The 24,139-nt window shown below is 55.7% G+C and overlaps 1 protein-coding gene across 5 annotated transcripts; it reads left to right on the top strand.

The window, feature by feature from the left end:
- The first annotated feature begins 1,134 nt into the window (after positions 1–1,134).
- Positions 1,135–23,665, top strand: ST14 (ST14 transmembrane serine protease matriptase). 5 transcript variants are annotated; one of them, XM_027786399.2, is made up of 19 exons: positions 1,135–2,119; positions 12,888–13,047; positions 13,285–13,412; positions 14,001–14,071; positions 14,525–14,685; positions 15,141–15,176; positions 15,560–15,797; positions 15,949–16,088; positions 16,519–16,616; positions 17,113–17,222; positions 18,191–18,321; positions 18,604–18,708; positions 19,699–19,806; positions 20,225–20,338; positions 20,534–20,662; positions 21,110–21,296; positions 21,410–21,684; positions 21,962–22,098; positions 22,445–23,665. In XM_027786399.2, exons 2-19 carry the CDS (start codon positions 12,891–12,893, stop codon positions 22,604–22,606), a joined length of 2,487 nt encoding a protein of 828 aa, XP_027642200.1. In that variant the 5' UTR covers positions 1,135–2,119; positions 12,888–12,890; the 3' UTR covers positions 22,607–23,665. The 5 variants fall into 5 exon arrangements, with proteins under 5 accessions (XP_027642200.1, XP_005237222.2, XP_055675285.1 ...); XM_005237165.4 differs by lacking the exon at positions 1,135–2,119 and adding an exon at positions 4,395–4,498; XM_055819310.1 differs by lacking the exon at positions 1,135–2,119 and adding an exon at positions 8,660–8,886.
- Positions 23,666–24,139: the final 474 nt, after the last annotated feature.

Below are 24,139 nucleotides of genomic sequence, written 5' to 3'. Positions count from 1 at the left end.
TGGAAGAACATCAGGCAAGCTGTTGCCTGAATGACAGCAGGAGCTGGGCCACAAAACAGCAAAAAACCCCGCTACATGCCCTGTCCCTTGCCCCCTGCACCAACAAAGTGAGGGAAATAGAAGAGTAAGTGAAAAGTCAAAGCTGTGTCCTTGTTTTTTTCGGTTGTAAACAGCTGTGGTAACACCAACACAAAGTCTGAACTTCTTTTCTCTGTGGAAAATAAGGAGAGCATGGGTGAGCTCTATGCATTAGTGATAAACCGAAGAGAAATGTGTGATCCCAAGGCATTGTCTGCAGCTCTTTCCCCAGCTGAGCCGTGGCCTCCGCTTAGGCATTTGCAGCTCGTTAGGCAGACAGGACCTTAACTGGCTTTGAATCTCGGGCGTGCCCCAGTGTGCAGCCAGGTTTCAAAATACCCACGGCCAGAAACCGGGCAATCAAGCCTGTCCACTCTGTCGCACTTACAGCTTGGCTGGCAAACACTGCTGTTGCTGATTCAGAGCTCACCAAAAAGGGTTTCTCTGCTTTCACAAGCCACGGAAGAGCTCAAGAAAGAGACCCAGCTAACAGAGTAGTCCCGGGAGCAAGCTTACATCCTGTGGTGTGCTTCCCAGTGCTTTGGATTCCCGTTGGAGTCCCATGACCGTCAGGTGGCTGGCACCGTTAGCAACAGAGGCACAAGGAAGGATCCCCCTTAATTTTGAAAACGAGTCTTAGAGCTCCTTGGGACGTGTTGGAGAGCTGAGGGTGGACTTTCTCATTTCAAGCTTGTTGCACGCTGTCCGCGTCCTTCGCTTGCTCACATGTCCAGTGTCATCTGCAGGATGAAGCTGGTCACCAGTGCCCTTTGTTCTGGCCAGCTTTCGTGATGTCAGGAGGGCAGAGCTACTTGTGATCCCTGCCAAAGTCACGTTTTGGAAGCAGGGCTCTGACTCCAGAGCACTTGAGAGAAGCATTTGACATCAAAGGAAAAGTTCCCATCCAAATGACACAGTTAATCCTTCAACAGCTTTCTGAAAAGGAGCACCACCTCTGGGCTCTGCCTCAAAGCAGCAGGTGGCCCATTGAGGGCAACTCACTGCACTTTTACAGGTCCCATTCTCCAAAGACAGTAATTATTCTTGCATTACAGGTGGAGAGGCTGAATCACAACCAGCCAGCTTGCCCCAGGCCCGAAAGCAGGAGGAGCTGGCCCTGTGCAGATGGGCAGCGAGTGGTACCCGCTGCTCACCTTTTGCTCTCCGGGGGCTGCCGGTTCAGCTAGAAACCGAAGAGCTTTTAGATGACGTTTTCCTCTCCTCCCACTGAATCAGCCTTTTATTTACTCTTTGGAATGCAAAGTAACAGGACACCCTGTGAGTTTTATCTCTCTCCCCATCTTTTGTATCGCTGTGGAAGTTGCCGGACCGGATTGGATCGGAGGTTTTAGCTGCAGACACGGTCGGGGTGGTTTCGGGGCTGTCTGGCAGGAATCTGGGTGGGAGGGCACTGTAGGTGCGAGCCTCGCTGGGAGCAGAATCCTTCCAGCCACACCGCAGGGAGGAAAAGCCTTTGTCGCTCTCGGAAGCCGACCCTTCACCGGTGTGGCCGTGTGGATGGCTGCTGCTCCTTTTCCAGCCTAGAATTCTCAGGAACTGCCTCCACCAGAAGCCTTTTCCCCTGTAGGCAGCCTGCCTTCATTCCTTACGTAAGCAGCTGTCTTTTCCTTTCCTTCACGTGGATGTGGATGGCATTCCCAGGGCTGGGAGCTGATGCGGAAGTATCCTACCTGTTCAGACGACGTTTGCCTCTCTGCCACTAATCCCTGTCTCCTCTGGGACTCTCCTGGGGGTCGAGCTCAGTGCGGTTTAGCTCTTGGAACTTGCATACAGTTCTGACAAGACGGACTCGGTTCCCAGATTTCAGCGGTGCCTGAAGCCACTGCTGTCCTTCCTGCTAAAGGCGTGTTAAACCTCCGCTTGCTGCTCTCCTAGTGCTGTCGGGGCCAAACTGATACGAAGAGGCAACGTGAGGAGGAGGAGGAGGAGGAAGAGGAGGAGGAGACGGCATTTCTTGGGTGAACTGGTAGAAGTGGGAAGAAACAGAGGCTTTCCTGCCGACTGCTGCCATTGCACGTGGGTAAGTGGCTTGGTCGTTATGCTTCAGTTTCATCTTTCTCCATAGTGACTTGGCTGGGCTCAGCATCCTTCAGTCAGACCAGAGAGACACACGGAAGTGTCCTACCGCAAAAACACATGGCACACTGCTTATTGGGAATTGCTGCTTATTGGGAATTGCTGCTTATTGGGAATTGCTGCTTTGGTGTTTTGGGACTGGACAGTGCCCAGAAGGAGGGCACCCGCACCTCCCGTGGTGCTTCAGCCATCACTGCAACACAGCCACAAAGTAAATCATTGCAGCAAGGAACTGGCAGCAAAGAAACAGGAATCTATCATTTAGGGCTCTAAACTGGCTGCCTCCCAGCTATACGGTATTTTATGTTTAGCACGTGTATTGCTTTCTTTTTTTTCCCCCACAGTGATTGCATCCCCTTGTTCAAAGAGCCGGTTGGGCTCATGAATTACTTTGTAAAATGTCAGTGGCTTGATGACAGGAAACACAGGGCGTTCACAGCACCGTGTGAAACCAGGAGCTGTGGATCTTGGAAGGAGACACCGTAGGCCTCGGAGAGTGCGCCTGCGCCTTGCCCTCAGCAGGCACATCCCAGAGCCTGGCACCTGCCTGGAGATGAATTGAACAGGAGAAATTTGCAGAGACAAAGAGCAGCGGGTTCAGCTCGGACTAGCTGCTTTGTACCTACCACCTGCTGTTTCATGGGGGTATGGAGTCAGGCTGTAGCACCAGCAGGCAGCCGGGCAGGGAGTGGCTGTACAACTGGAGTGCTGGGCAGGGCTGGGCATCAGCCGGGGAGCTGAGAGCAGCTCCTGACATCAGCCAGCCGGGTGGTTTCAGCAGGCTGACTAACAAAGCCACCTTTTGAAGGGAATACCCTAAATCCAGACATACTTCCTGCTGTGCGTGCTGCTCAGCGAGCAGGCGGGATTCTGGTAGCTGCTGAGGGAGCAGGGAAGGCGATGGTGGAGGTATTTCTTTAAGAGCACTGATGTGACATTGTATTTTTCACCTAGAGAGAAAACAGCAGGATCAGAGACCTGACACCGTCTTTTTTTCCCCCCAGAGCAACACCTGCAAAAGGGACGCAGAACTTGCGCTCCACAGGAGACATTTTAGAGCGAGGGGAAACAAAGGTAACCCAGCCAGTGTTACCTGCCTGTGGCGTGCGAATCGGTGGGCAACTCCTGTCACACCCGCACCAGAGTTCTGGGCAATTCACATGTTTGGGTGTGGAAAAAATCAGTTTGTGCTGGATGCAGTTGGTGTAAAGAGGTTCAGATCAGCGGTGGGATGGCCCGTTCAGGCTTTGCGTGTTGGTATAGACTGTCGCATGTAGGACAGAGAAGGCGAGAACCCTTCTAAGAAAGATAATATTGCTCCAGCTGTTTTAATCTTGACTTACTCTGGAATGCGAGAAGCCTAAATATTGGAGGGAGGAAGGAAGTCATCTTTCCAAGAAGGGGAGAATGATGGAGTAAGACAGCATCAGGAATGCAGATTTCAGTGTTAAAAGTCCTCTTTCAGACCTGCATTAGAGCGTTCTCAGAACCCAGGGCTTTGCTGCTGGTCCCTCCCTTTCTTCTCTGGGGGCACTGTTTAATATTATACCGTACCGTCCACGGGAGCTGTGGCTGATATGCCAGCACGAGTGCTGAATTTGTGCCGGACTGCCTTGTGGCTTGTCATTTGGCACCTGGTCTCCTCTGTTTGGTTAAGAGATGGCTTATTCCTAAAGTGCTGTAGCCTAGCTGAGAGCAGGTTTCAGGCTGGGATAAAGGAAATATTTTGCTTTGGTGGCCTCGGCCTACCAAATGTTTTGGGGAACAATGGGCTTGAAAAGTGCCCGTGCATGCTGGAGAGGTGCCCTCTTTGCAGCAGGGTTTCAAAAAATGATTGTCCCCTGAGATGGGGTAAGACCTTAGGTACATAAAGCTTAGCCCTGGAAACTGTTGTGTACACAACTGCTGGCAAGCCCTCCTGCCGACTGCGAGGTGGCTTGTGTTGGGAAAATATTTTTGTGGTTTCATTTACTAAAGCAAAGCACGTGGCAAAAGGGTCTCCTCGGATGATGCAGAGCTTGCGTGGGGCTTTTGGGCAGGGCTTTTCAGGTGCGACGTTTTCCTTAATTTCCCTGTGGATGCTGGTGAAGCAGGAGAGGGGGGGTCACAGCCGGACACGGGAGCGTTGGGGGACCTGTGGGGTGTTTCCGGCTTCCCGCACCCGCCTGGAGTGCGGAGAAGGAGGAGCTGGGCACTGTGCCGAGCCGTGCTGTGCCGAGGCAAGGAGCAACCGTGCCATGGCGGCCTGAGCCGGCACGGCACTGCCCTCGCCATGGAGCAGGGCCCCACCGCTGCTGGCATGAGGTACAGCGCCCAGCTGCAGGTGAGAGCGGCACCCGGTGCCGGGGGGGCTCGGCGGGGCTCTCCCAAAAGCGGTCAGCCTTTTGCTGAGCTGCCTCATCCTCTGCTCGCTCTGGTTCCTTTGAGCCTCGCGGGGCTGCTCGGGATCCCTCGGGAAGCAGGAGATTCCCACTCCCCCTCTGCTGTTGGGTGAGGTCAGGAGAACCTGTTTGGGGGATGCTGCCGAGCCCAAGGGAGCAGGAAAAGAAAGACCAGCTCTGGGAAAGTGGAGATCCCTGCCCGTCGCAGTGCAGCGGTCTGTGCCGGCGTTAAGACTGCCTCGATGCTGGTGTTGCCGTGGCTCTTGACAGTTTTGATTTTGGCTTAAGCTAGGCGCTGGGCATGCGGGTAAAGATAAACTATGTGTAGGTGAACTGTTTGCAGCGCGTGGGGCCGGGTTGTTTAGCAACAGATCTAACTAAACCTGTTGAAGCCGTCAGGAGGTCTGACTTTAACCGAGGGCTCTGGGGCTTCGTTAATTAACCGATGCGTTACCAGCGTGCTTTGAAACTTGAGCGAGCCTAAGCTGTAGTCTTGGCTTTTTGTCTTTCTGGCTGAGGGTCGGGCAGGGACTGTTGGTTTTGGGTTGCATCTCCAGGGCCTGTTCTGTGCCACAGAGCTGTTTCGAAAGTGGGCTTTTAGGTTAAAGCACGACAGCAGTGCTTCCCAGCTCAGCTGCAGGCTGTCTGCTGTCCGTCTCTGCAGCCAGCTTTAGCGGTTGTTATCTGGTAGTGGCAAAGGAGCCAGCAGTATTGGCACCCATCAGAAAGCTGGCCTACAGCAAGAAAAGGTTTCCCTTGCCTCCACCCCCGCTGTCTTGCCTGTGTCAGGGCTGCGGTGACTGCCAGGAGATGCTCTCGCCGATACCATTCAGCTCGAGCTTCTTGTTCCCCAGCTGGCTTGGGGTGACACTGTAGCGTGCAGCCTGCTGCCCCCTGCCCGGCTTCTCCCTCTGACAGAAGGCAGGTTCGCACGTTACGCAGGGCTGTGTGCTCGAGTCAGTCCCTTCACGGTGGGACAGCGGCGCGCCAGGTCCTTTGCCTGGTTCTGGATCAGTTTTCCCCCTGCATTGGTTTGAGAGGAGCTGAGCTGATCCAGGACTTCCCCGAAGACGGTACCTGCCCTCCTGACAGTAAGCAGCCTGAGGAATTTGTCCCTTGTGGACCGACTGTTGTTGGACTTGGCTCCCTATAAATATAACAGCGGAGGAACTTTGCAAGGACTGCATCTCCTCCTGAGGTGGAGAAGGAGCTGTGGCAGTTCTTGGGCACAGTGAGGAGAAGCTGCTTCTCTTCCTCGGAAAGATGCGGGGCTTTTGTGTCAGGTAGTAGTGGGTGGGTGAGCAGCTGCTCGGGCCAGTTTTACTGCTGTCGGTGCCAAAAGCAAGCAGGGATAAGGAAGGTGCAATGAGAAAAAAAGCTGAGGCCAACCAAGGGCGCCCCAGACCTTTGCTCAGCAAACAAAAGATCACTTTGTAAAACCACTGAGGGAGCAACGAGAGTTTTTTTAAGGGCTCTTAAGGGCTCGGCTGTGGAGAAGGTATCTGAGCAAAGGTTCTCGCCTTGCCTGGGGTGGAATATGCCATTTCCATCCAAAGGCCACCAGGGCTAGCCTTGCAAATAACCTGCTGCGATATCCGGGCGATAGGCTGGGGCAGAGCAGGGAGCAGGTAACAGGGATGGGTTTGCCAGGGAAAGGCTTCGCCGGCTTGGAGATGCAGGTGTTTTCCCTCCTGTTCCTCCAAACATTCAAATGTCGTGGGCCAGGTCCGCCTCCAAGCTGTAAAGGTCGGTGAGGAGCATGGGCGAAATGTAGTGATGAGGTGGAGGGTTTCATCGAGGTCTGGGGTGCAGCTGGTTTTGTTAAGCTGCTGGAGAGCGTTTTTGTTGTGCGGACGGTGCTTTCTGTGCCAGGAAAGATATGAGAGTGTTTTAAATAAGCTATTTGCATCTGTGGCATGTTTCTCTTCTGGTCTGGGAATGTGTGTTGTAGGGAGGAATTTCATGGCTCATAGCTACGTGGATCAGGCCTGTAAGGTGGTTTTATTTCTAGCTTTATTTCTAGCTTTATTTCCCACTTCTCCTCAAGAACTGCTAAGACTTAAGCATAAACATCGGTGCTACAACACAAACACAAATCAGAAGCGGGGTCGCTTTTGTGGAGCTGCTGCGTTGCACTGAGAGAGCTGCACTGATGAGCCTGGTGCAAGGCAGCAAGCCAAGCCCGTGCTGTCCTGTGCAAACATTAACTTCAGTTTCTTCCGTAATAAACCTAAAGGAATTTGGTTTCTTGTATGACTCAGGATGGTCACAAGGCGATTGAGTGCTGTAGAGGATTGAGCTCGAAATTGGTGTGTGAAAACAGGTGTGTGTGACTCGTGTGCACTTGCCCTCTGTGCCTGGAAGGCAGACAGTCTGGAGGACTCCGCATCCTTTGTTTCCTGCTCCATATTCCCCTGTTAGTCCTGACGTCACCATTTGATAGTGTCATTGCCCTTAATACAGAACTGAAGATGAAAAATAATATGCTGGTGAAGTATTTTAACATTAAACAATTATGAAATCGGTGTTTTACTTCCCATGTTGGGGCAACGCAGCACACATATGCCTTACAAGAACTTAGATCTTGGTGTGCTGTTTCCCTGTTATTTCTTACCGAGAATAAGAAGGGAATAGAGAAAATTACTCTTACCAGATCTCTTCCTGGAGGAGTGTTGGGTTTTGCAGCAAGAGTCGGGGCAGGAGTTGATCTCAAGAGCTGGTAGCTGCGCTTGAGCTGCTTGGGTGAAGCGAGTTGCACGCTGGGCACACCATGTGTCAGCAGCTTCTAGATTTATTTTTTTATTTTTATTGGAAGCAGGCTGTTTCCCCTTACGCCAGCACCACAAAGCTGGCATTGGCTTTCAGTACAATCTGGGAAACCTCAGGGTTTGGAAAGATAACTTTCTTGGCTCTTTCTGCCCTGTTGATCTCAAAGGCTGGGGTGTCCCAAGCTCTGATCCCGAGCTGGTTGATGAGTCGATAGGTTTCATTCCTCACATTTCTCATGTAATATTTATTTTAGTTTTTATTGAACACCACCTGAGGCAGGTGTGGCTGGAAAAGGGGAGGTGGGAATTGCCTCTTGGATACACAGGCTGGGATCTACAGGGTGTAATTACCAGCAAGAGTCTAACCACGTAGTTGGATGACTCTGCTTCATCTGAGACCTCCCGGGGCCACCTCCGACTCGGTATTTTATGGGTTCCTTTTCTGGGCTGTGTACGTTAGTGCCAGGCAGTGGGTCTTCTGCAGTGAGGCTGCCTTGGTTGCCCACCTGCCCCTAACCTTCTGTGATCTGTACAGCTTTGGCCCCGAGCAGTCCTGTGGCGGGGCAGAGTCTGGAATATGGCAGAGGTCAAGGGAAGCAGCTGAGTCTCCCAGCTGCGTGGTGCTGGACAAACAAATTATCCAGTCCTTCTGTGGGTCAGGAGCCAGAGAACCCAGATGCAGACACTGAGTGAGAGGTAGCACGTCTGTTTTGGAGGAGAGGGGAGCAGTGAAGGCTTTCGGTGCCTGGGACACATCACACTGTCTTGCTGGAACTGCCAAACGAGCCAGAAATCAGCCTCCGTGGGCTGATCCCAGATGGACCCCCACTTTGTACGCATCCCAGAAATCTTGCTGGAGAGCCGTACCCTGTGGCACATCCTACCCTTTTTGCAATCCCCCTTTGCAGGGGGGGGGCATCTCTGCTTTCCAGAAAGCATCTCCGGTCCAGTCTTGGCTGTGGTACTTCCCACCATGCCCGTGCGCCCGCTGAATTTCCTGCTGACAGAATTAGTCACTTCTGCATCTGGTTTGTCCAGTCTGGCAGAGTATGGTTGCCGTCTAAAAATACATCGTGTGGCTGACTTACGGAGGAGGAGGGGGAAGGTTTGCTTAAGCATAGGACTTCTGAGGTGTCTGTGTGCAGGAGACCTGCAAATGTGATAGAAATCTGTCTGTGTGCGCTCCTTTTCCAAGTTCCCTTACGGAGTTGGTACTCCCGGGGAAACCGAGGCACAGCAGAAATGTCTTTCTGACCCTTTCACTTGATTGGCATGTGTCTTTCCTGCCAGGGCACCACGTGGCTGCAGCAGTCACACCAGCCAGGCTGACGCTGTGACCAGAAACCTCTGACGGTGCCACGGGGAGCCCCGCCATGATGGTGGTGGGGAGGGCAGAGCGAGGAGGAGCAAGAGGAAGTAACCGAACCTGTGACTAAGGCGGAGAGAATATCAAGGAAGGTTTTCTGTTAATAATGTTTATTGGAGTAGTTTCCTTGAGAAGGGCGAGTCAGACCTTGAGTCACTTTGGGCTAGAGATGGTTTCTCGGGGAATCACGGGCAAGGTGAGAGCAGGATGTGCGGACAGATCCTGTCGGGTTTACATCTGCTGTTGGGACGGACTGTTCGGTACACGCGAGGGAGATGTGCAGTGACGGTTAGCTGAAGGAGATTAAAGTTGCAGCTGTCTTTTGCTTGACTGAACTATGATCTTTCAACCCTGTCTTGCTTCTGATTCCATCTGATTTTTGCTTAACTTAGAGGCTGGTGACCAGCCCCGCAGAGGAGGTATTTTCCCGACAGGCAGGAGTGGTGGCAGCGAAGGGGATGTGCAGCGCAGTGAGGGCGCAGAGCAGAGACTGAGCCGCTTGCGCGCAGCCGACTCGGGTGCTGAGGTCAAATGGGGGCTTTTCGTGCTGAGTGTGGGCAGGGAAGATTCAGCCTCTTACTCCAAGGCTGGAACACGGCCTGTCTGATTCCCAACCTGATTTGGCATTCCGGTAGTGCTTGTGGGATGCTCCAGATTCTTTGCCTTGTGTTGAGAAGAGAGTTCGCAGGACTCGCTGTTGCTAACTAACCCAGGCTGCGAGACACAGCAGCTCTTCAAAGCAGCTGCACGCAGGTGTCCGAGTTGGCTGGGGAATAGAATGGCGTACGTAAGGGATGAGGGTGGTGGAGGGGGGGGTCTGCAATAGGGAACTGAGGGCAGGGAGGGAAACCTCTTGGGATCCAGTCTCATATCTGCCTCTAGTCACCGGGTAACTTCTGGCAAGTAACAGTGTCAGTGATTGCTTATGCACTTTGTACGGGAGTAATAAGAAAAATAACCTCCCTAGGAGTCCCCACACTCCTTTCATTTCTCTTGGTGCTGTGCTTGTCACTGCTGTCTCAGCTTTGGAGCCAGAACAAACTGACAGAGGCGTGCTGTAAACTCTAGCAGGTTTAGGATCTTTTTTCCCAAGAAGAGCGGGGAAATTGTCCAAAGAAAGATCAGAGGGTGAGTTTTCTTGCCTAATTTCCTTTGGTCTCACTGCAGCTGCTGGAGCAGTGTGTGCATTTGTATGCGTTGGAGGCAGAGGGGAGCTATCTATTACCTCTGATTTAATCATGCTGATTAGTTGCTCTTGTCTAAGAGTTTTCTCTCTGCAAAGACACAACCTTTAGCTCGAAGATGATGTTAAAACGCATCGGCCACAGCGTTGTGCAGTCTGGCTTTGTGCAGCAGTATCTCCTGCTGGCAGCTGAGCCCCGTTTTCTTCTGGCAGTTTGGGAAAACTGAACATGGGGATTTTGCAGAGGACCGACAGTACCCTCAGCCGAAGGGGATACTGTCTCAAAATAGGGTTTTTTCTGCTCTCCGGGTAGCCAGAGGAGACCCCATTTCCTTGTGCTGCTGCTGCTACCCCTTGTAATGCTACACCTCTCGTACAAGAAGCGTGAGATCCCTCTTTCAGGAGAGGAATGCCATCTAGCTGAACTCAGCCTGCCAGGGGAGTGTTATTAAGGCCAAGATTTATCAGCTTGGGCCCACAAATTGTTACTCAGAACACGCAGAGATGCTGTCTTCCCCGGTGAGCTGGAGGCAGGCAGGTCTTCCTCGCTGACCCCAGGAAGGCTGGCAAAGCTGCTGCGGCGTGAACAGCTACATCAGTGTGTGTGCATACAGATATATAGATAAATGAAAAGGCCCTTGGGGCTGTTTTTCTTGCCGCAGGCTCCTGCAGATGTTAGAAGAGAATGAAATACTTTTCTTTCTGCTCACAGCAGCAATGTATGGGAAGTCCTGGGAAGGCTTGGTGCTGCCAGGTGGGCGATAGGAGATGCTTGTGGGACTTGTGGCCTGTTTCTTTTCTTTACCTGGTTTAGGAGGATTTTGCATGGTTTGGAAACTGATGGGAGCCAGATGGCTGTTTCGAAGATGGTGCATCAAACTCCAGGCAATCTTGACTTGGCTCGCAGAGTTTCTTCATTTAGAAAGTCTGTATGTGTTTAAGCTTTATTTTGTGGGGGTTCTGCTCTCAGGTTTCCTTGGATTATATTTTCAAGTTCTTCCTGTATGATCACAGAAGGCTAACTGGAATCAGAGCATCCCCCGTGGGATTGTCCTCTGTGGTCCAGCCGAGTCTTTTCTTTCTTCTGGTGGTGGCTGGATGTTGGTTGTAGAAGCAGCCTGGCACCTGGGAGATGCTGTGCTTCACGTCGGTTTCTTTCTGCAGTAAATCTCCCAAATGAACGAAGGCTTCCTTCCCTGTGCTGTTGGGGAGAGCTGTCGAGTGATAAACTCAGATTATTCTGAGAGCAGACGGTTCAAAAGCTGGTAGGTTGTTCTGGTCTTGGCGGCCTTCTAGTAAGTGTTTGCAGAGGAGGAAGGTGCCTACCACTTCCCTTTCTGTTGTAAAGGGCCTCTGGCAAACGCTGCGGGGAGGAGAGGCTTTGGTGCGGTGTGGAGGGTGGGAGGACAGGTCAGGGAGCGGGTGAAGAAAAGGGCAAAAGGAGCCAGGGAATGGTGTGAGTGGGAGCCGGGCTTTCCTGCAAAGCAGGCTCGGGAAAGGCGATGCGGTGGAACATTGCACCGAAGGGAAGGAAAGTGTAGCGAGGGCGTCTGCAGGAGACCGCGGAGGGCTCAGAGGTCCCTCTGTCGACAGGATCCCCCTTTGTTTTCCCTGTTTTCCCTGTCTTGAGAGCTTGTGAGATTTGCATCCAATTAACCCGAGTTGTTAGCATATGTTTGTGTCAGCCCTGGCAGCATCTGACCCAGTGTCCTGTTTGTGGTGACGGTACCCCTTCCGGAGCACGGGGATGCCTGTGAATGCAGCAAATCAGTGCTGGCTGGTACTTTGCCTTGTGGCATCCTTGCTGTGTGTGATACAAGTTACAAGTGATTACAAGTGATACGGAGCCGCCGAGTTGCCGGGTTCGCGGTAAGACTCAGGAGAGGGGAAAATGGGAAGGTGGTGGCTGGAAAGGTGAGGCGTCCCCATGGTTTGGGCAGTTTGCTGCAGGCAAAGCGCCCTTCCTGCCCGGAGGAGGCACGAAAAGAAAGCAGAAGATGTGGTCTGCTCTCCCGGCACGCATTAGCCAGCTGGGGCGAGGAGGGGAAGTGCTAGGGGAGCGGGTGCTGATCTGGGCCCCCGAGGATGCTCTGGGCTGTGTGGGGTCCTCTGAAAACATCTGGATCTGCAGCTGCCCTGGGCCCGAGGGACAGGTAGGAAGGAGGGACAGGTAGGCAAGCGGGGCAGGGGATGGAGGGCAGGCAAGCCGAAGGTGTGAGAAAGTGAAACCCCGAGGCACCGAGGGTTTTGCAGCCGATGCAGGGCTCTGTGCTGTGACAAGAGACCTTCCTCTTCCTCACCCGGCCCCGTGTGGGGCGGTGGTGGCAGAGCGCTGTGCCCAACAGTTGTCATTCCTCATTCCTGGGCGGCTGTTTTAGGGCTCGCTCTTCATTAGCCAACACGTCCTGTCCTGAGAGCCTGGGGGGTGTCTGTGGCCATCTGAGTGTTTTGGTTTATTTCTTTGGGTGGGTGTTTGCGCTGAACGGAGAATCCCAAGCAGAAATAGGGGAGTGCTGTGTGGGCCCAGGAGACGTACAGAGAGTTGCGCACACGTAAAGGAAGTGGCTCGGTTTCTTCTTTTACGGGAACACTTAATAGCTGTGCCCCACGAGCTGCAGGTGACGCACCTGCCGCATAGCGAGCGCTTGGCAGGGGTGACTTTTGTCTGTGATTTCATCTGCCGGCAGGCAGAGATCCCGGAGGTTGTGGGCGTCTGACGTACCACCCTCACGGAGGGGTGTGTGGCCTTGCCCCTGAGCCTGCTGGAGCTGCTGACCTTGTGTTAGACCCAAAAAGGAATTAGGTGTGTGCAGGAAAGCAAAGTGAAAGCCTTCAGGGTTTGTCCTGCCGTGGGGTGGCTGCGGAGCCGCCGGCGCGGAGGTGTGCCGTGTGCTCTCCGTGTTGGGGAGCTGCTGCGTGCAGGTAGCTCTGCTCTGGCTGCTTTGTGCTTGGACCTCTCCAAACCAGGCTTTGGGAACAGCCTCTCCACCGTCCTGCCTTCTCTCCTCTCCTAGGACATGAACAACCTGGAGGAAGGTGTGGAGTTCCTCCCTGCCATGAACTCCAAGAAGATGGAGAAGCGCGGTCCGAAGCGGCGGGTGGTCGTCACCGTCGTGATCGTTGTTTTCCTGCTCATCTCTCTCATCACCGGCCTCCTGGTTTGGCACTTCAAATGTGAGTATGATGTCTGGTGGGTGGTGGTGTGTAGGGTGATATCCTGGGACCATATCCATGTGGAAAAGCTTTGTTATCTGGTGTTGCTCACACGTGACCTCTGTAGCTCTGGGAAGGCTCTGGGAAGCAAGGCAACACCTTTTCCTCCCCCCTGCCCCAACTGCTGTCACTGGGGACCTGCTATGTCACGGGCCCAGCCCACACTGCTCTTCCTGATGCCAAACCATTGCCTTCCAGACAGGAATGTGGCCGTCCAGAAGGTTTTCAATGGCCACTTGCGGGTTCTGAACTGGGACTTCCTCGATGCTTATGAGAACTCCAGCTCGCCGGAGTTCGTCATGCTGGCCAGGAAGGTGAAGAGCACGGTAAGAGGTTTCTTGCATCCCTCCTCCTGCAAGCAGAACTTTTTGCTCCTGCCTCGTGGTCACGGGGATCTTGTGTGTAAGACTGCATGGAGCTTTGTCGCTCCTCTCAGCTATCCCTGCCTGTCGTGACACACTGGGCTGGGTGCAGGGAGCCTGCCTTGAAGCTGGGTCTTGGCACCACAGCTCCAGCCCAGTGCCGCGGCGTCTCCCTGCCTCTGCAACCCGCCGTGTGCCGTCGGAGGCTGCCTGCGCAAATCCCAGGGTCGGTGGATGAGTCAGGGCTGGGAGCTGAGGCACGGGGGTGTCTGCCCTCTGTGCTGAAGCTGTGGCTGGTCTTGCCTTTCCCCTCAGACTCAGGTACTCGTTGTGCTTCCCCCAGGGAAGAGCGGGGCGAGCTGAGTCCTGTCGAGCAGGCTGTGGCGTGCAGCTCTGGGCGCTTCTGGGATTCTCAGCTTTCCCTTTCCTCTCTTTGCCCCCTGCAGCCAGCGATGCTGATTTTCCATAGCAGGCTTGATGCTCTATCTGTCGCTAGCCTTTCCCCGCTCCTTGCTTCTAGACATGCCGAACACCCTTCTTTAAACCTTTCAGGTGGAGGAGATCTACAGGAATCATGCAGATATTGGCCCTTACCACAAAGAGACAGTGATAACTGCCTTCAGGTGAGTGTCGGGCGCTGTCTGAGCCCTGTCTGGGAATGGAGGAGGGTGATGCTGAGGTGTCGTGCAGCCGTATACACTCATACCTGGGCTGCTGGGGATGGAGGCACCTCAGTAGTCACCCTGAGTGACACTGCTGAGGGGTGGGCAGTGAAAAGCGACCTGAAAATGCACATTGTTTTCTGCCAGCCCTCATCACTGTGTGCTGAGGGAGATGTCTTGGTATGGTGCATCAGAGCCCTGTGAACTGCAGTGGGTGGTGCCTGGCACCTTTGAAAGGGAGTCCCCAGGCTGGCAGGGGCCTTTGCTGGGCACAGTTTGCTTAACTTGTCATTGGGACACCCCGTGGCCATCCTCCAAAACCGGCTCATCAAGTAGCCTGGCTCCTTCTTCTACTGCTACTTGATCCCTCCTGTCTGTCCTTGCTCTCACCCCATAACTGCCCCTCCCCTGCAGCGAAGGCAGCATCATTGCCTACTACTGGTCAGAGTTCCTCGTCCCCAAGTACCGGGCGGAGAGTCTGGACAGGGCGATGGCAGACACACAGAGCCTGATCCAGAGGTGGAACCCCCGCCTGCGCAACCCCATGCTGAAGGTGGAGTCGGTCGTTGCTTTCCGTGAGTGCTGGTTCTGCTGTCCCTGGGTCTCCGTGTGGCACTGGGGCGCGTGTCGCTGGAGGGGTAAGCTGCTGCTTGCAGCCCTCCCCGGGGTGCCTGGGGCAGCGGGGACCGCTGAAGGGTGAGTGTGAGGACCCGGCTTTCACAGCACTGCTTTGATGGGCTGAGCATGCCCAGGGGATGCTGCACAGACCCACTGCCCCTCACTGGAACGCTCTGTGTTTCCCTCTGAGCCCTTCTGGAGAGGGACAGGGATGAATCCTCCCTCCTGAAGAGGAGAAGCTTGATCGCTCAGCTCCCCAGAGCCCAGGCAGGAGCAGCCTCCCCCTGGCTCGCAGGGACAGAGCCCACGAGCAAGGCCAGATCAGTGTGGGTCCTGGGGACAACTTCAGCTTTGTGCCCAGGGACTTTCCACAACCCAAAGGATGTGACACCACCTCTGTTTTCTCCTGCAGCTGCCGACCCCAGCATAGCTTACTCCGCTCGGGACAGTAAGTACAGTTCTTCACTCTCGTAACGGCCCCTTTGCGGTGGTGGTTTCCCCCGCGGGATGGGGCAGGGGCTGAGCAGGGGTGCTGTGCATGCAGGCAGAGCACGGCGTGCTGCTCGGGGCTGGTTTGAGCTCGGCCAGGCTGCGGCACAGCCCTTGCTGTTGTCCAGCAGTGGCACTTGGCTCTGGCTGCCCTTTCCCGGTGTGTCACTTTGCAGAGGGATGCTGATGCGCAAGGGACAGCCTGCGGCCAGGGGAGCCGTGACCAGTGCTGACCAGTGCTGCGTGACCAGTGCTGACCAGTGCCGCGCTCAGCATCTCGGGGAGAGGCAGGGCAGAACCTCCTGCTTTGCCTTGTTAACTCTTGGCTGCTCTCCCGGGCAGAGAGCTGCATGTTTTCCCTCCACGCCAAGGAAGGGGAGATCACCACTTTCACCACGCCGGGCTTCCCCAACAGCCCGTACCCCAACAACGCGCTCTGCTACTGGACGCTGAGGGCGGACGCCAACGCTGTCATCAGCCTGACCTTCAAGACGCTGGAGCTGGAGCCGTGCACGGATGACAGTGACTACATTAAGGTGTACAACTCCCTGAGCCCCGTGGAGCCCCACGCTTTGGTCAGGTGAGTGTCCCCGTTGGGTTCCTGTGCAGCACCGAATCCTGGCGTGGTTCTAAGCACTCCTGCTGGTAACTGAGCTCCTGCCCCTGCTCAGAGGTGATCCACCCTGCTTGAGGCTCGCTGTGCCTAATGGATTTCGTCCTTTACTCCCTAGGCTCTGTGGGAATTATGCCCCTTCCTACAACCTGACCTTCCTGTCCTCCCAGAACGTCATGCTCGTCACGTTGATTACCAACAAGGAGGGGAGATTCCCTGGCTTTAAGGCTGAGTTCTTCCAGCTCCCGAAGATGAAAGGTGAGCAGAGGCCTTGGCCCGGTTCCCCCCACCTCTCCCTGCTGCGGGCAGCTGAAGAGGGAGCTGCGGCTGTGGCTGCGGGCAGCTTCCCCGGGGTGCTTCCAGGGCTGGGATACATGGAAGGAAGTCACATCTCAGCTCTTGGAGCTTGCCTTGCCCGCAGTGCTCTTGGCTGCTGTAATGATGTCCCCCGAGGAGGCCAGAAGAAGAACTGTGGATTAGACGTGCAGATTGATGTACGCAGCGAGCACCTAACTGATCTCCTGGGTTCTCTCCAAGCCTTGGAGCAGAGCTGCTCTCTCCAGTGATTGACTTAACCTTGTTAGAGACCGTTGCCTCGGCCTCCTTTCCTGCCTCGGGTGATAGCCAGCTAAGGCTTGGGGAAACCAGATCTCTTTGAATCTCTAACCTGTTCCTACCTTCCTGCTAGTCTGCGGTGGGACTCTGAAAGGAGAGAGCGGCACCTTCACGACTCCCTATTACCCAGCACACTACCCCCCAGTCACGGACTGCGTCTGGAACATAGAGGTGAGGACATGAAGCTTGCTCGCTCGCAGCAGATGCTGCCCAGAGGCTTAGAGTCTGGTGGGACTGTGGGGAGGCTTCAGGAGCTGGTGCCGAAGGCAGAAGAGGCTGCGAGGGGCCTCAACCCTGTATGTGAGGCTCGCTGTAGCCCCCAGTAGCTGGAGCATTACGCAGAAAGCACGAGAGCACGTGGGCTTTGGGCCAGGCCAGTCGCTTGCTGGCAAAACTGCTGCTGGGGGAACCCTCCTGCCCGGGGAGAACAGGCAGTGTCAGCAGAGGTCTGGCTTCAGCCCCGCTCTCTGCGCCTGTTTGATCTGGGATCCCAGGGCTGGCGAGAGCCGTGGTGACTTTTGGGAAGGTGTTTCTCTTCCTTCTGGGAAATGAACTTCTTTCCCTTATCAGTAATTTTCTGTCCTCCCCCAAGACACAACCCTTTCCCCTGACCTGTTTTCCATTCTCCAGAAAGCAGCACAGCACTGACTCTTGCTTCCTTTTGCAGGTTCCTTCTAAAAAGAACGTGAAGGTGCGTTTCAACATGTTCTTTGTGCTGGAGCCCGGGATCCCAGTCAGCTCCTGCACCAAGGACTACGTGCAGATCAACGGCACGAGGTAGGTGTCAGGTGCTGTCTGATGCGCCGCGTTGGCCCTTGGGGTGCTGGGGCTGCGTGTAGCTATAGAGCGCCTGGTGCTTTCCTTAAACTTGCTGCGGGAACAACTGTGCCGGTGCTCTTTGGGATGGGGGGGAGGCAGGAGGGTGCTCAGGAGTGACCTGCTCAGTGCCCTGTGGTGAGAGGGGAGACACACGCTTGGTTGTGGGGGTTAGACCCTGGGTTTGTGGCGTGCTGCAGCTGAACACCCCACCCCGAGCGCTGTGGAGTGTGGCACTGCATGCCTCGCATGCAGAAAGGCAGAAACATCTGGTGTGGTTTTGCTTGAACGAGCAAATCTCCATCGTTAGGGTAATTGCGTTGCATTCTGTGATGCATCTACTGTTTAATTTAGGGTTGGCTATTACACAACCTGCTGTAAGCTGGGCTGAAAAGACAACTTGGTACTGCGTAGGGGAAGTGATCCGTCTTGTTTCACAATATTTTGGGCAAGGGAGCTGACCCTTCCTCGAAGGGAGAAGGTTTCAAAGCCGGCACCTGCATCTGTGGCTCTGGCTAGTTCCTGCGGTGGTGCCTGCCTAGGGGATTCCCACCAGCCTGCGGTGGGATGGGGCCCTGCAGCCTTGGGCTGGCAAATCCCGAGACACGGTGGCTCTGAGATCAGAGGTGTCGCTGTGTCAGGCAGGGATTTGGACGATCTCGCTCCCAGTCGCTTCCAAGGCCACAACTTGGGGTTTGCGACCAGCCTGAACCTTCTGCCAGCAGCAGCAGCATTCAGCTCCTGCGCGCGGGCCTCGAGGGGCGGCGGGTTGGGGTGGAAGCAGAGCTGCCACCTGGCCACCTGCCCCTTCGCTCTCTGGGCGTGCGAGGGACCTTCCGTTTGCGCCGATGGGGGGCTCGGGGGTGGAGGAAGGTTTGCTCGGTGCTGACCTGCAGCACTTCATTCGCCTCTGCTCTCTCTCCCTGCAGGTACTGCGGGGAGCGTTCCCAGTTTGTGGTGGCCAGTACTACCAACAAAATAGAGGTCCGGTTCCACTCAGACCAGTCCTACACAGACACTGGCTTCTCTGCTGAGTACCTGTCCTACGACTCCAGCGATCGTGAGTTGAAACGCTGAGGCTGGGGGGCAGAACTGATCTGGCTCTCCCTCTTCTGTGCTTAAGCTGCCGTGTAAACTGGGAAGCGTGCTTTCCCGGGGGGATAGGAGCATGCCTTATTTTCCATGCAAACCTCCTTGTATTCCTCCTCTGTTCTGAGGGAAAAGCATTGTTAATGCTGGGTGCTGTAAGCAGGCGCAGGGAGCGTGGTGTGCTTTGGGGAAAGGACGCAGAGGGGACGGCTGGAAGGCTCACGCGTTGTTTTCTCCCTTTCCCCGCTCCCAGCCTGCCCTGGCAAGTTCGCCTGCAACACGGGCCGCTGCATTGACAGAAGCATGCGCTGCGACGGGTGGCTGGACTGCGTAGACGGCAGCGACGAGAGATCCTGCGGTGAGGCTCCTGCGTTCCTTTGTGGCTGGTGACTGGTGACTGACGGGAAGGGCCGCGCCGCCCTGGGGTGCCTGGGGGGGGAGGGGTTTGCTCTGGGCTCATTCTGGGTGATGTCCCGTGGCGCTGAGGCTTTGCAAGTCACCTGCCGCCCGCCTCGCTCGCTGGCACCGGTGCTGCCTTGTTCCCCCGGGCTGCCCTGAGAGGCGCTCAGTGTGGGAGCCAGTTTGGGATCCTTTCCCAGCGTAGGAGTTGTGCTAGCCTAGCCCTGTCCCAGTGGGATCTCCCTCCCTTTCCAGTCCCTCCCAGATGGGAATGTGTTTTCCTATGCCATCCTCCGGACCGCGGTGGGTTTGCCTGAGCTGGGTGCTGTGCAGGGGCGCGTTGTGTTACAGAACGGGGCGGGTATTGCGAGCACCTTTGGAAAACCCGTCTGATCCACAGGAGTTGTTTCCTTGTGCAACAAGTTTTCCTCTTGGATTAGCAGAGCAAGCCCATAGGTAACGGTATGGTCCGGGGTCTGCAGTTAATTAGAGAGGAGGGGATCCCCTGGTTCGGGATCTCGTTCCCAGGGTAGGGGCTCTTTTCTGGGGAAGAGTGTGCTGCAGGCCTGGCTGCCAGCACCGGGATCCGGGTTCCTCAGGTGCATCCCACCAGTGGCAGCGATCGCTTTGCTGAAGTGGTTGCCCCTGGCTGTCCTGCTGTAACTTCAGCCTTAGCCTTAACTGCCCCAGGCATCGCAGATCTCCAGATAGTTTTGTTCCCCAGAAGAGTGGAAATACTGTGCCGTAGCCTAAGCGTGCTGCACGCGTACATGTGCATTGTCCTGAGCCGTTTTCTGGTGTGCTTGCTCCCACGCGCTTGCATGCCTGCTGGGAGAGCTGCCCAGGTTTGCCCGTCACGCTGCGGTGGATGCGATGGCGGAGGGATCGCTGGTGACCCCGCAGGTGCCTTTCCAGGTGTCTCCCCTGATTCCTCGCTCTCCCTTTTCAGCCTGTACCGACCAGCAGTTCAGGTGCCAGAACGGCTGGTGCAAGCCCAAGTTCTGGGTCTGTGACAATGTGAACGACTGCGGCGACAACAGCGATGAGCTGCAGTGCAGTGAGTAACGTGCCCCACAAGGGCTGAGGGCCTGAGCGAGGCGAAGGGGGTGGTGGAGGCTCATGGAGCGGAGGGAGGCAAGTGCCGTGCTGGGAACAAGCAGGCAAGAAACCCAGAGCAGCGGCCAGCTGCAGGGCCTCGCCTGGGGCGGCTTCCTCGAGCGCACGTGGGAGCTGCGAGAGCTGGAAGGAGAGAAATGAGGATGAGCAGAGGTGTGGGGAAAGAAAGGGCTGAATAAATGGGCGGTGGTGGTGTGCAGCTTGGAGAGGAGGGGATCAGGGATGCAGGAACGGGCGTTTGTGTGTCGTAGCTGCGGAGGCTTTCCTCCTCCGGGGAGAAGGGAGATGGACACAGCCACGGGTTGGCGGTGCGGTGGGATTGGGGCCCGGCCGTCTCTCAGGAGCTGCTCCTTCCCCAGGCTGCGCAGCTGACAGCTTCAAGTGCAACAACGGGAAGTGCATCCCCGAGGCACAGAAGTGTGACGGCAAGGATGACTGTGAAGATGGGAGCGACGAGGGCAGCTGCAGCAATGGTGAGGGTGGGCTGCGGGGGGACCTCCCCTCAAAGGCAGCCTCCTACGGCTGCCCTCGGGGCTGGGCATCCCGGCGCCGGCGTCTTTTCACTGGGTGGCGATTTCCTGGGGATGGGCAGAAGAGACAAAGGCCTCATGAACAGTGCAACCTCCCCAGCATGGGGGCTGACCCCTCTCCCTCTGTCCTACCCGCAGCGGTCCCCGCGACAGTCCCCTGCACGGAATACACGTACAAGTGCCACAACGGGCACTGCCTCAGCAAACAGAACCCGGAGTGCGACGGGGAGCAGGACTGCGAAGACAATTCTGATGAGCACAACTGCAGTGAGTACCCTGGGGAAGGGGGCACCTGGGTGTCTGGGCGCAGAAACACTTTCTTTAAGCATCTCACTTAGAGAAGCACTGCAGTGGGGTGGGGAGAGCCCCGGGGTGGTTCTGTGTGATAGCTTGGTCTGAAAATAGCCAAGCTGTGTTCTTCAGCAGCTTGCGGAGTGTCACAGGATCATCGAATCGTTCATGTTGGACAGAACCTTTAAGATCGTTGAGCCCGGCTGTTGTTCGGGAGGGCTTACACAGATAATGTGGGGGTTTGGCTGCACATGACAGGCTGGGCAAGTAAATACTTTAGCAAATTTAGCATCTGTGTTCCTGTGCTGATAGCATTGGCCCTCCCTGGCCTGGGGAACGGGGCACTTGCACTGTAGGAGGCAACGGGGAGGTGCTGGATGGCAGCAGGAGTAACCAAGCACCTCTCCTCCCTCCCCACCCCAGACTGTGGGATCCGCTCCTACATAAGGAAGTCGCGGATCGTCGGCGGGCAGAACTCGGACGTGGGAGAATGGCCGTGGCAGGTCAGCCTCCACGTCAAGGGCCAGGGCCACATCTGCGGCGCCTCGCTGATCTCCGAGAGCTGGCTGGTGTCGGCGGCGCATTGCTTCCTGCAGCTGCAGGGCATCAGGTATGGTCAGGGAAGGAAAAAAACCCAACAATTTGTACAGGCATTTCTCAGGGAAACAGTTTCAGGTGGCGTCTGTGGGCCTCACCCTGCCCTGTGCTGTGTGCCCCGTGCAGGTACTCGGAGCCCAGCCTGTGGACGGCGTACCTGGGCCTGACCGACCAGGGCAACCGCAACGGTGCCAACGTGCAAACGCGGAAGATCAAGCGCATCATCTCCCACTCCTACTTCAACGACTACACCTACGACTACGACATCGCCGTGGTGGAGCTGCAGACCCCCGTCACCTTCTCCTCCGTCGTCCAGCCCATCTGCCTGCCCGATGCCACCCACAACTTCCCCGTGGGCAAGGACCTGTGGGTGACTGGATGGGGAGCGACCATGGAAGGAGGTGAGTGCTGGCATCGCCTTGATGGATTTTTGCTTGTGGCTTTAGGGAAAAGGGGGGCTGCCTGGACAGAGTTTAAATACATTGGCTCGTCTCGTGACTGGAAGTGAATGGGACTCCTTTGGGAGCACACAAAGCTCATGGGTCCTGCTGGAAAAGGGGGTTGTTGCAACGCGGATTGGCTGGCAATTAGTTGGTCATTCAGAGCCCCAACAGGAGGGAAACGCCACCTCAAAATTCTGTGCACTTTTTTTACTTACGCTGCTCCCCTTCCTCGCAGGCAGCGGAGCCTCCGTCTTGCAGAAAGCAGAAATCCGGCTCATCAACCAGACCGTGTGCAACGAGCTGCTGACAGACCAGCTGACGCCACGCATGATGTGCGTGGGGATCCTGACGGGTGGCGTGGACGCCTGCCAGGTAGGCCAGCGGCACGGTGGCACTCGGGTTCGGGGCTGAGGAGGAGCCTTGGTTAGGAAGGCAGGCCCTTTGCTCAGCCCTTTTTATTCTGGCACCTCCACATTTGATACGCAGCAAATGAGGAGGATCCACATACAACAGGCAGCACGTTGTGTCAATGCGTGACTTAGTCTCTCGGGAGAACAGCGCAGCCACGCTCGAGTTTATTACTTCGTTAGCAAGATAGGCCACTTGTTTAGCTCTGTGCTGTGGCTCTCCTTGCCACACTTAAATACTTGCTTCAGGGAATGGGTGGTGAGGCTGGTTTACTGGGTTGGTGCTTACGCTACCGTTTGTTTTTGTGCAGGGAGACTCCGGGGGCCCACTGGTCAGCGTGGAGCCCAGCACTCGGATGTTCCTGGCCGGCATAGTGAGCTGGGGCGATGGCTGTGCTCAGAGGAACAAGCCTGGAGTCTACAGCCGGCTCACCAGCCTGCGAGACTGGATCAAAAAGCAGACGGGGCTCTAGGGCCATGGACACCGCTGGCTGGAGCCACTTGGTGCTGCCCCGTCCTCCCGGCAGCGCACAGCCTCTACTGTGAACACCGACCCTCCCTCTACCTCGCTGCAAGTGCCTGGGACTCCGTGTGGGTACTGCGTGGCCAGAGCTGATGGTTTGGCTTAGCCCTTAGTACTGTTCTCACATCTCAACTTAGAAATCCATGGTTGGAGTAGGAGAGATTGCCCCTGGGGGGTCAGCTAGCGCAGCTCCCCCAACCGACTTGACTGACCAGTCATTCAAGATGTATAGGAAACGTTTTAAAAAAAAAGAAAAAACCCAACAAACACTCGATGTGTTTAGAGGCAAACTTATTGGGACGGGTTCCAGAAGGAAGCAGTCTGTATCCTGAAAATCTCCTTTGTTTGCTTCCAAACTGCCATCCGCACCCCTTTCTCTGGTCTTCAGTCATGGGGGGGTGGGAAAGGGGAGTTCTCACACTGGTTTGGGGGGAGCCCCTTGGGGCCCCCTCCCCTCGTGGTGTCCCATGCCCTGGTCTCCTCCTTCCGTCCTCTGTCCCCATCAGCTTCTGGTCATGCCGAGCCCAGGGCTGGGGGGCTGAAAGAGCAGAGTTTGTCTCAGCCCTGGTGGCACTCAACCCGAGGGAGGCAGCGGCACGCAGGTCCTGGCACTGCCATGCTACACCGCAGTTCAGCCAGCACAGCTTCTTCTGAGCTCCAGCTGCTCAGGAGTTGTGCTCAGGAGTTGTGCCACACTGTGCCCCTTCCCCTTGTGCTCCACGACGAGCAGCAGGGCTTCCGCAAACATGGTCTGGGGGGCTCCTCTGCAACGACACCAGGGGTAGCTGTGCCAGCCACCAGACTCTACGACCCACCTTACTTTTGTAGAGGAAAAAAAATGCAACAATGTGACTCGTGAATGTGCTGATTTTATTTCTTTTTTCCCGTTCCTTCCCCTGGCAGAGCACGCTCCACTTGAGCATAGTTAGCCCCTTCCTTGCCTGTAAATACATTGTTTTGTAAAACTATGTGGAGTGGAGATGCTCTAATAAACAGGGATGTTTTCTAACGCTCTGGCTGGGTGGTTCCTCACGACCTTCTGCATGAGTGTTGCGGACCTGGGAAACCTGCAGCACAGCTAAGCGGGGAGCTTCGGTTCCCTCCTTGCCCATCTTCTGTGCTCACCATCCCCCAGGGACTGGCAGGCATCACCACGGTGCTGCGACTCTCTCTCAGCTAAAGCAAGCCAACACCGAGGGCATCTAAAACCCGCTGGCTCGTGCAGGACCCCGGGGAGAAGCAATGAAGCAACAGAGCGCCCTACTTTGCTCCGGTAATTTGGAGGTTGCGGTGTTGAAGCGGGGCCGTCTTCCCGAGCCACCCTCAGCATCCTCCGCGTGGCAGGGAAGGCGCTCGGGCTCCCACGGACACAGCGGCACTGGCTACATCCAAGTTAGAGGCACAATCCGGTTCACTCCACAGCTCCTTGTGCTCTTGGGAAAAGGCAGCAAGAACAGGCACAGATAAAAATATTCCGGCAATC

The sequence above is a fragment of the Falco peregrinus genome, chromosome 15, assembly GCF_023634155.1.
Source record: "Falco peregrinus isolate bFalPer1 chromosome 15, bFalPer1.pri, whole genome shotgun sequence".
In the NCBI taxonomy this organism is placed as follows: domain Eukaryota; kingdom Metazoa; phylum Chordata; class Aves; order Falconiformes; family Falconidae; genus Falco; species Falco peregrinus.
The sequence above is the reverse complement of the archived record's forward strand: the minus strand, read 5'-3'. Positions and strand labels throughout refer to the sequence as shown.

What these genes read in the sequence shown, in the direction of transcription:
- ST14 (XM_055819309.1), top strand. Translation starts at nt 11,871, where the DNA reads ATGTGGTCTGCTCTCCCGGCACGCATTAGCCAGCTGGGGCGAGGAGGG. An exon ending in CCAGCTCCCGAAGATGAAAG is followed by an intron (nt 16,089 to 16,518) that starts GTGAGCAGAGGC and finishes CCTTCCTGCTAG; the next exon opens with TCTGCGGTGGGACTCTGAAA. An exon ending in CAGCGACGAGAGATCCTGCG is followed by an intron (nt 18,709 to 19,698) that starts GTGAGGCTCCTG and finishes CTCCCTTTTCAG; the next exon opens with CCTGTACCGACCAGCAGTTC.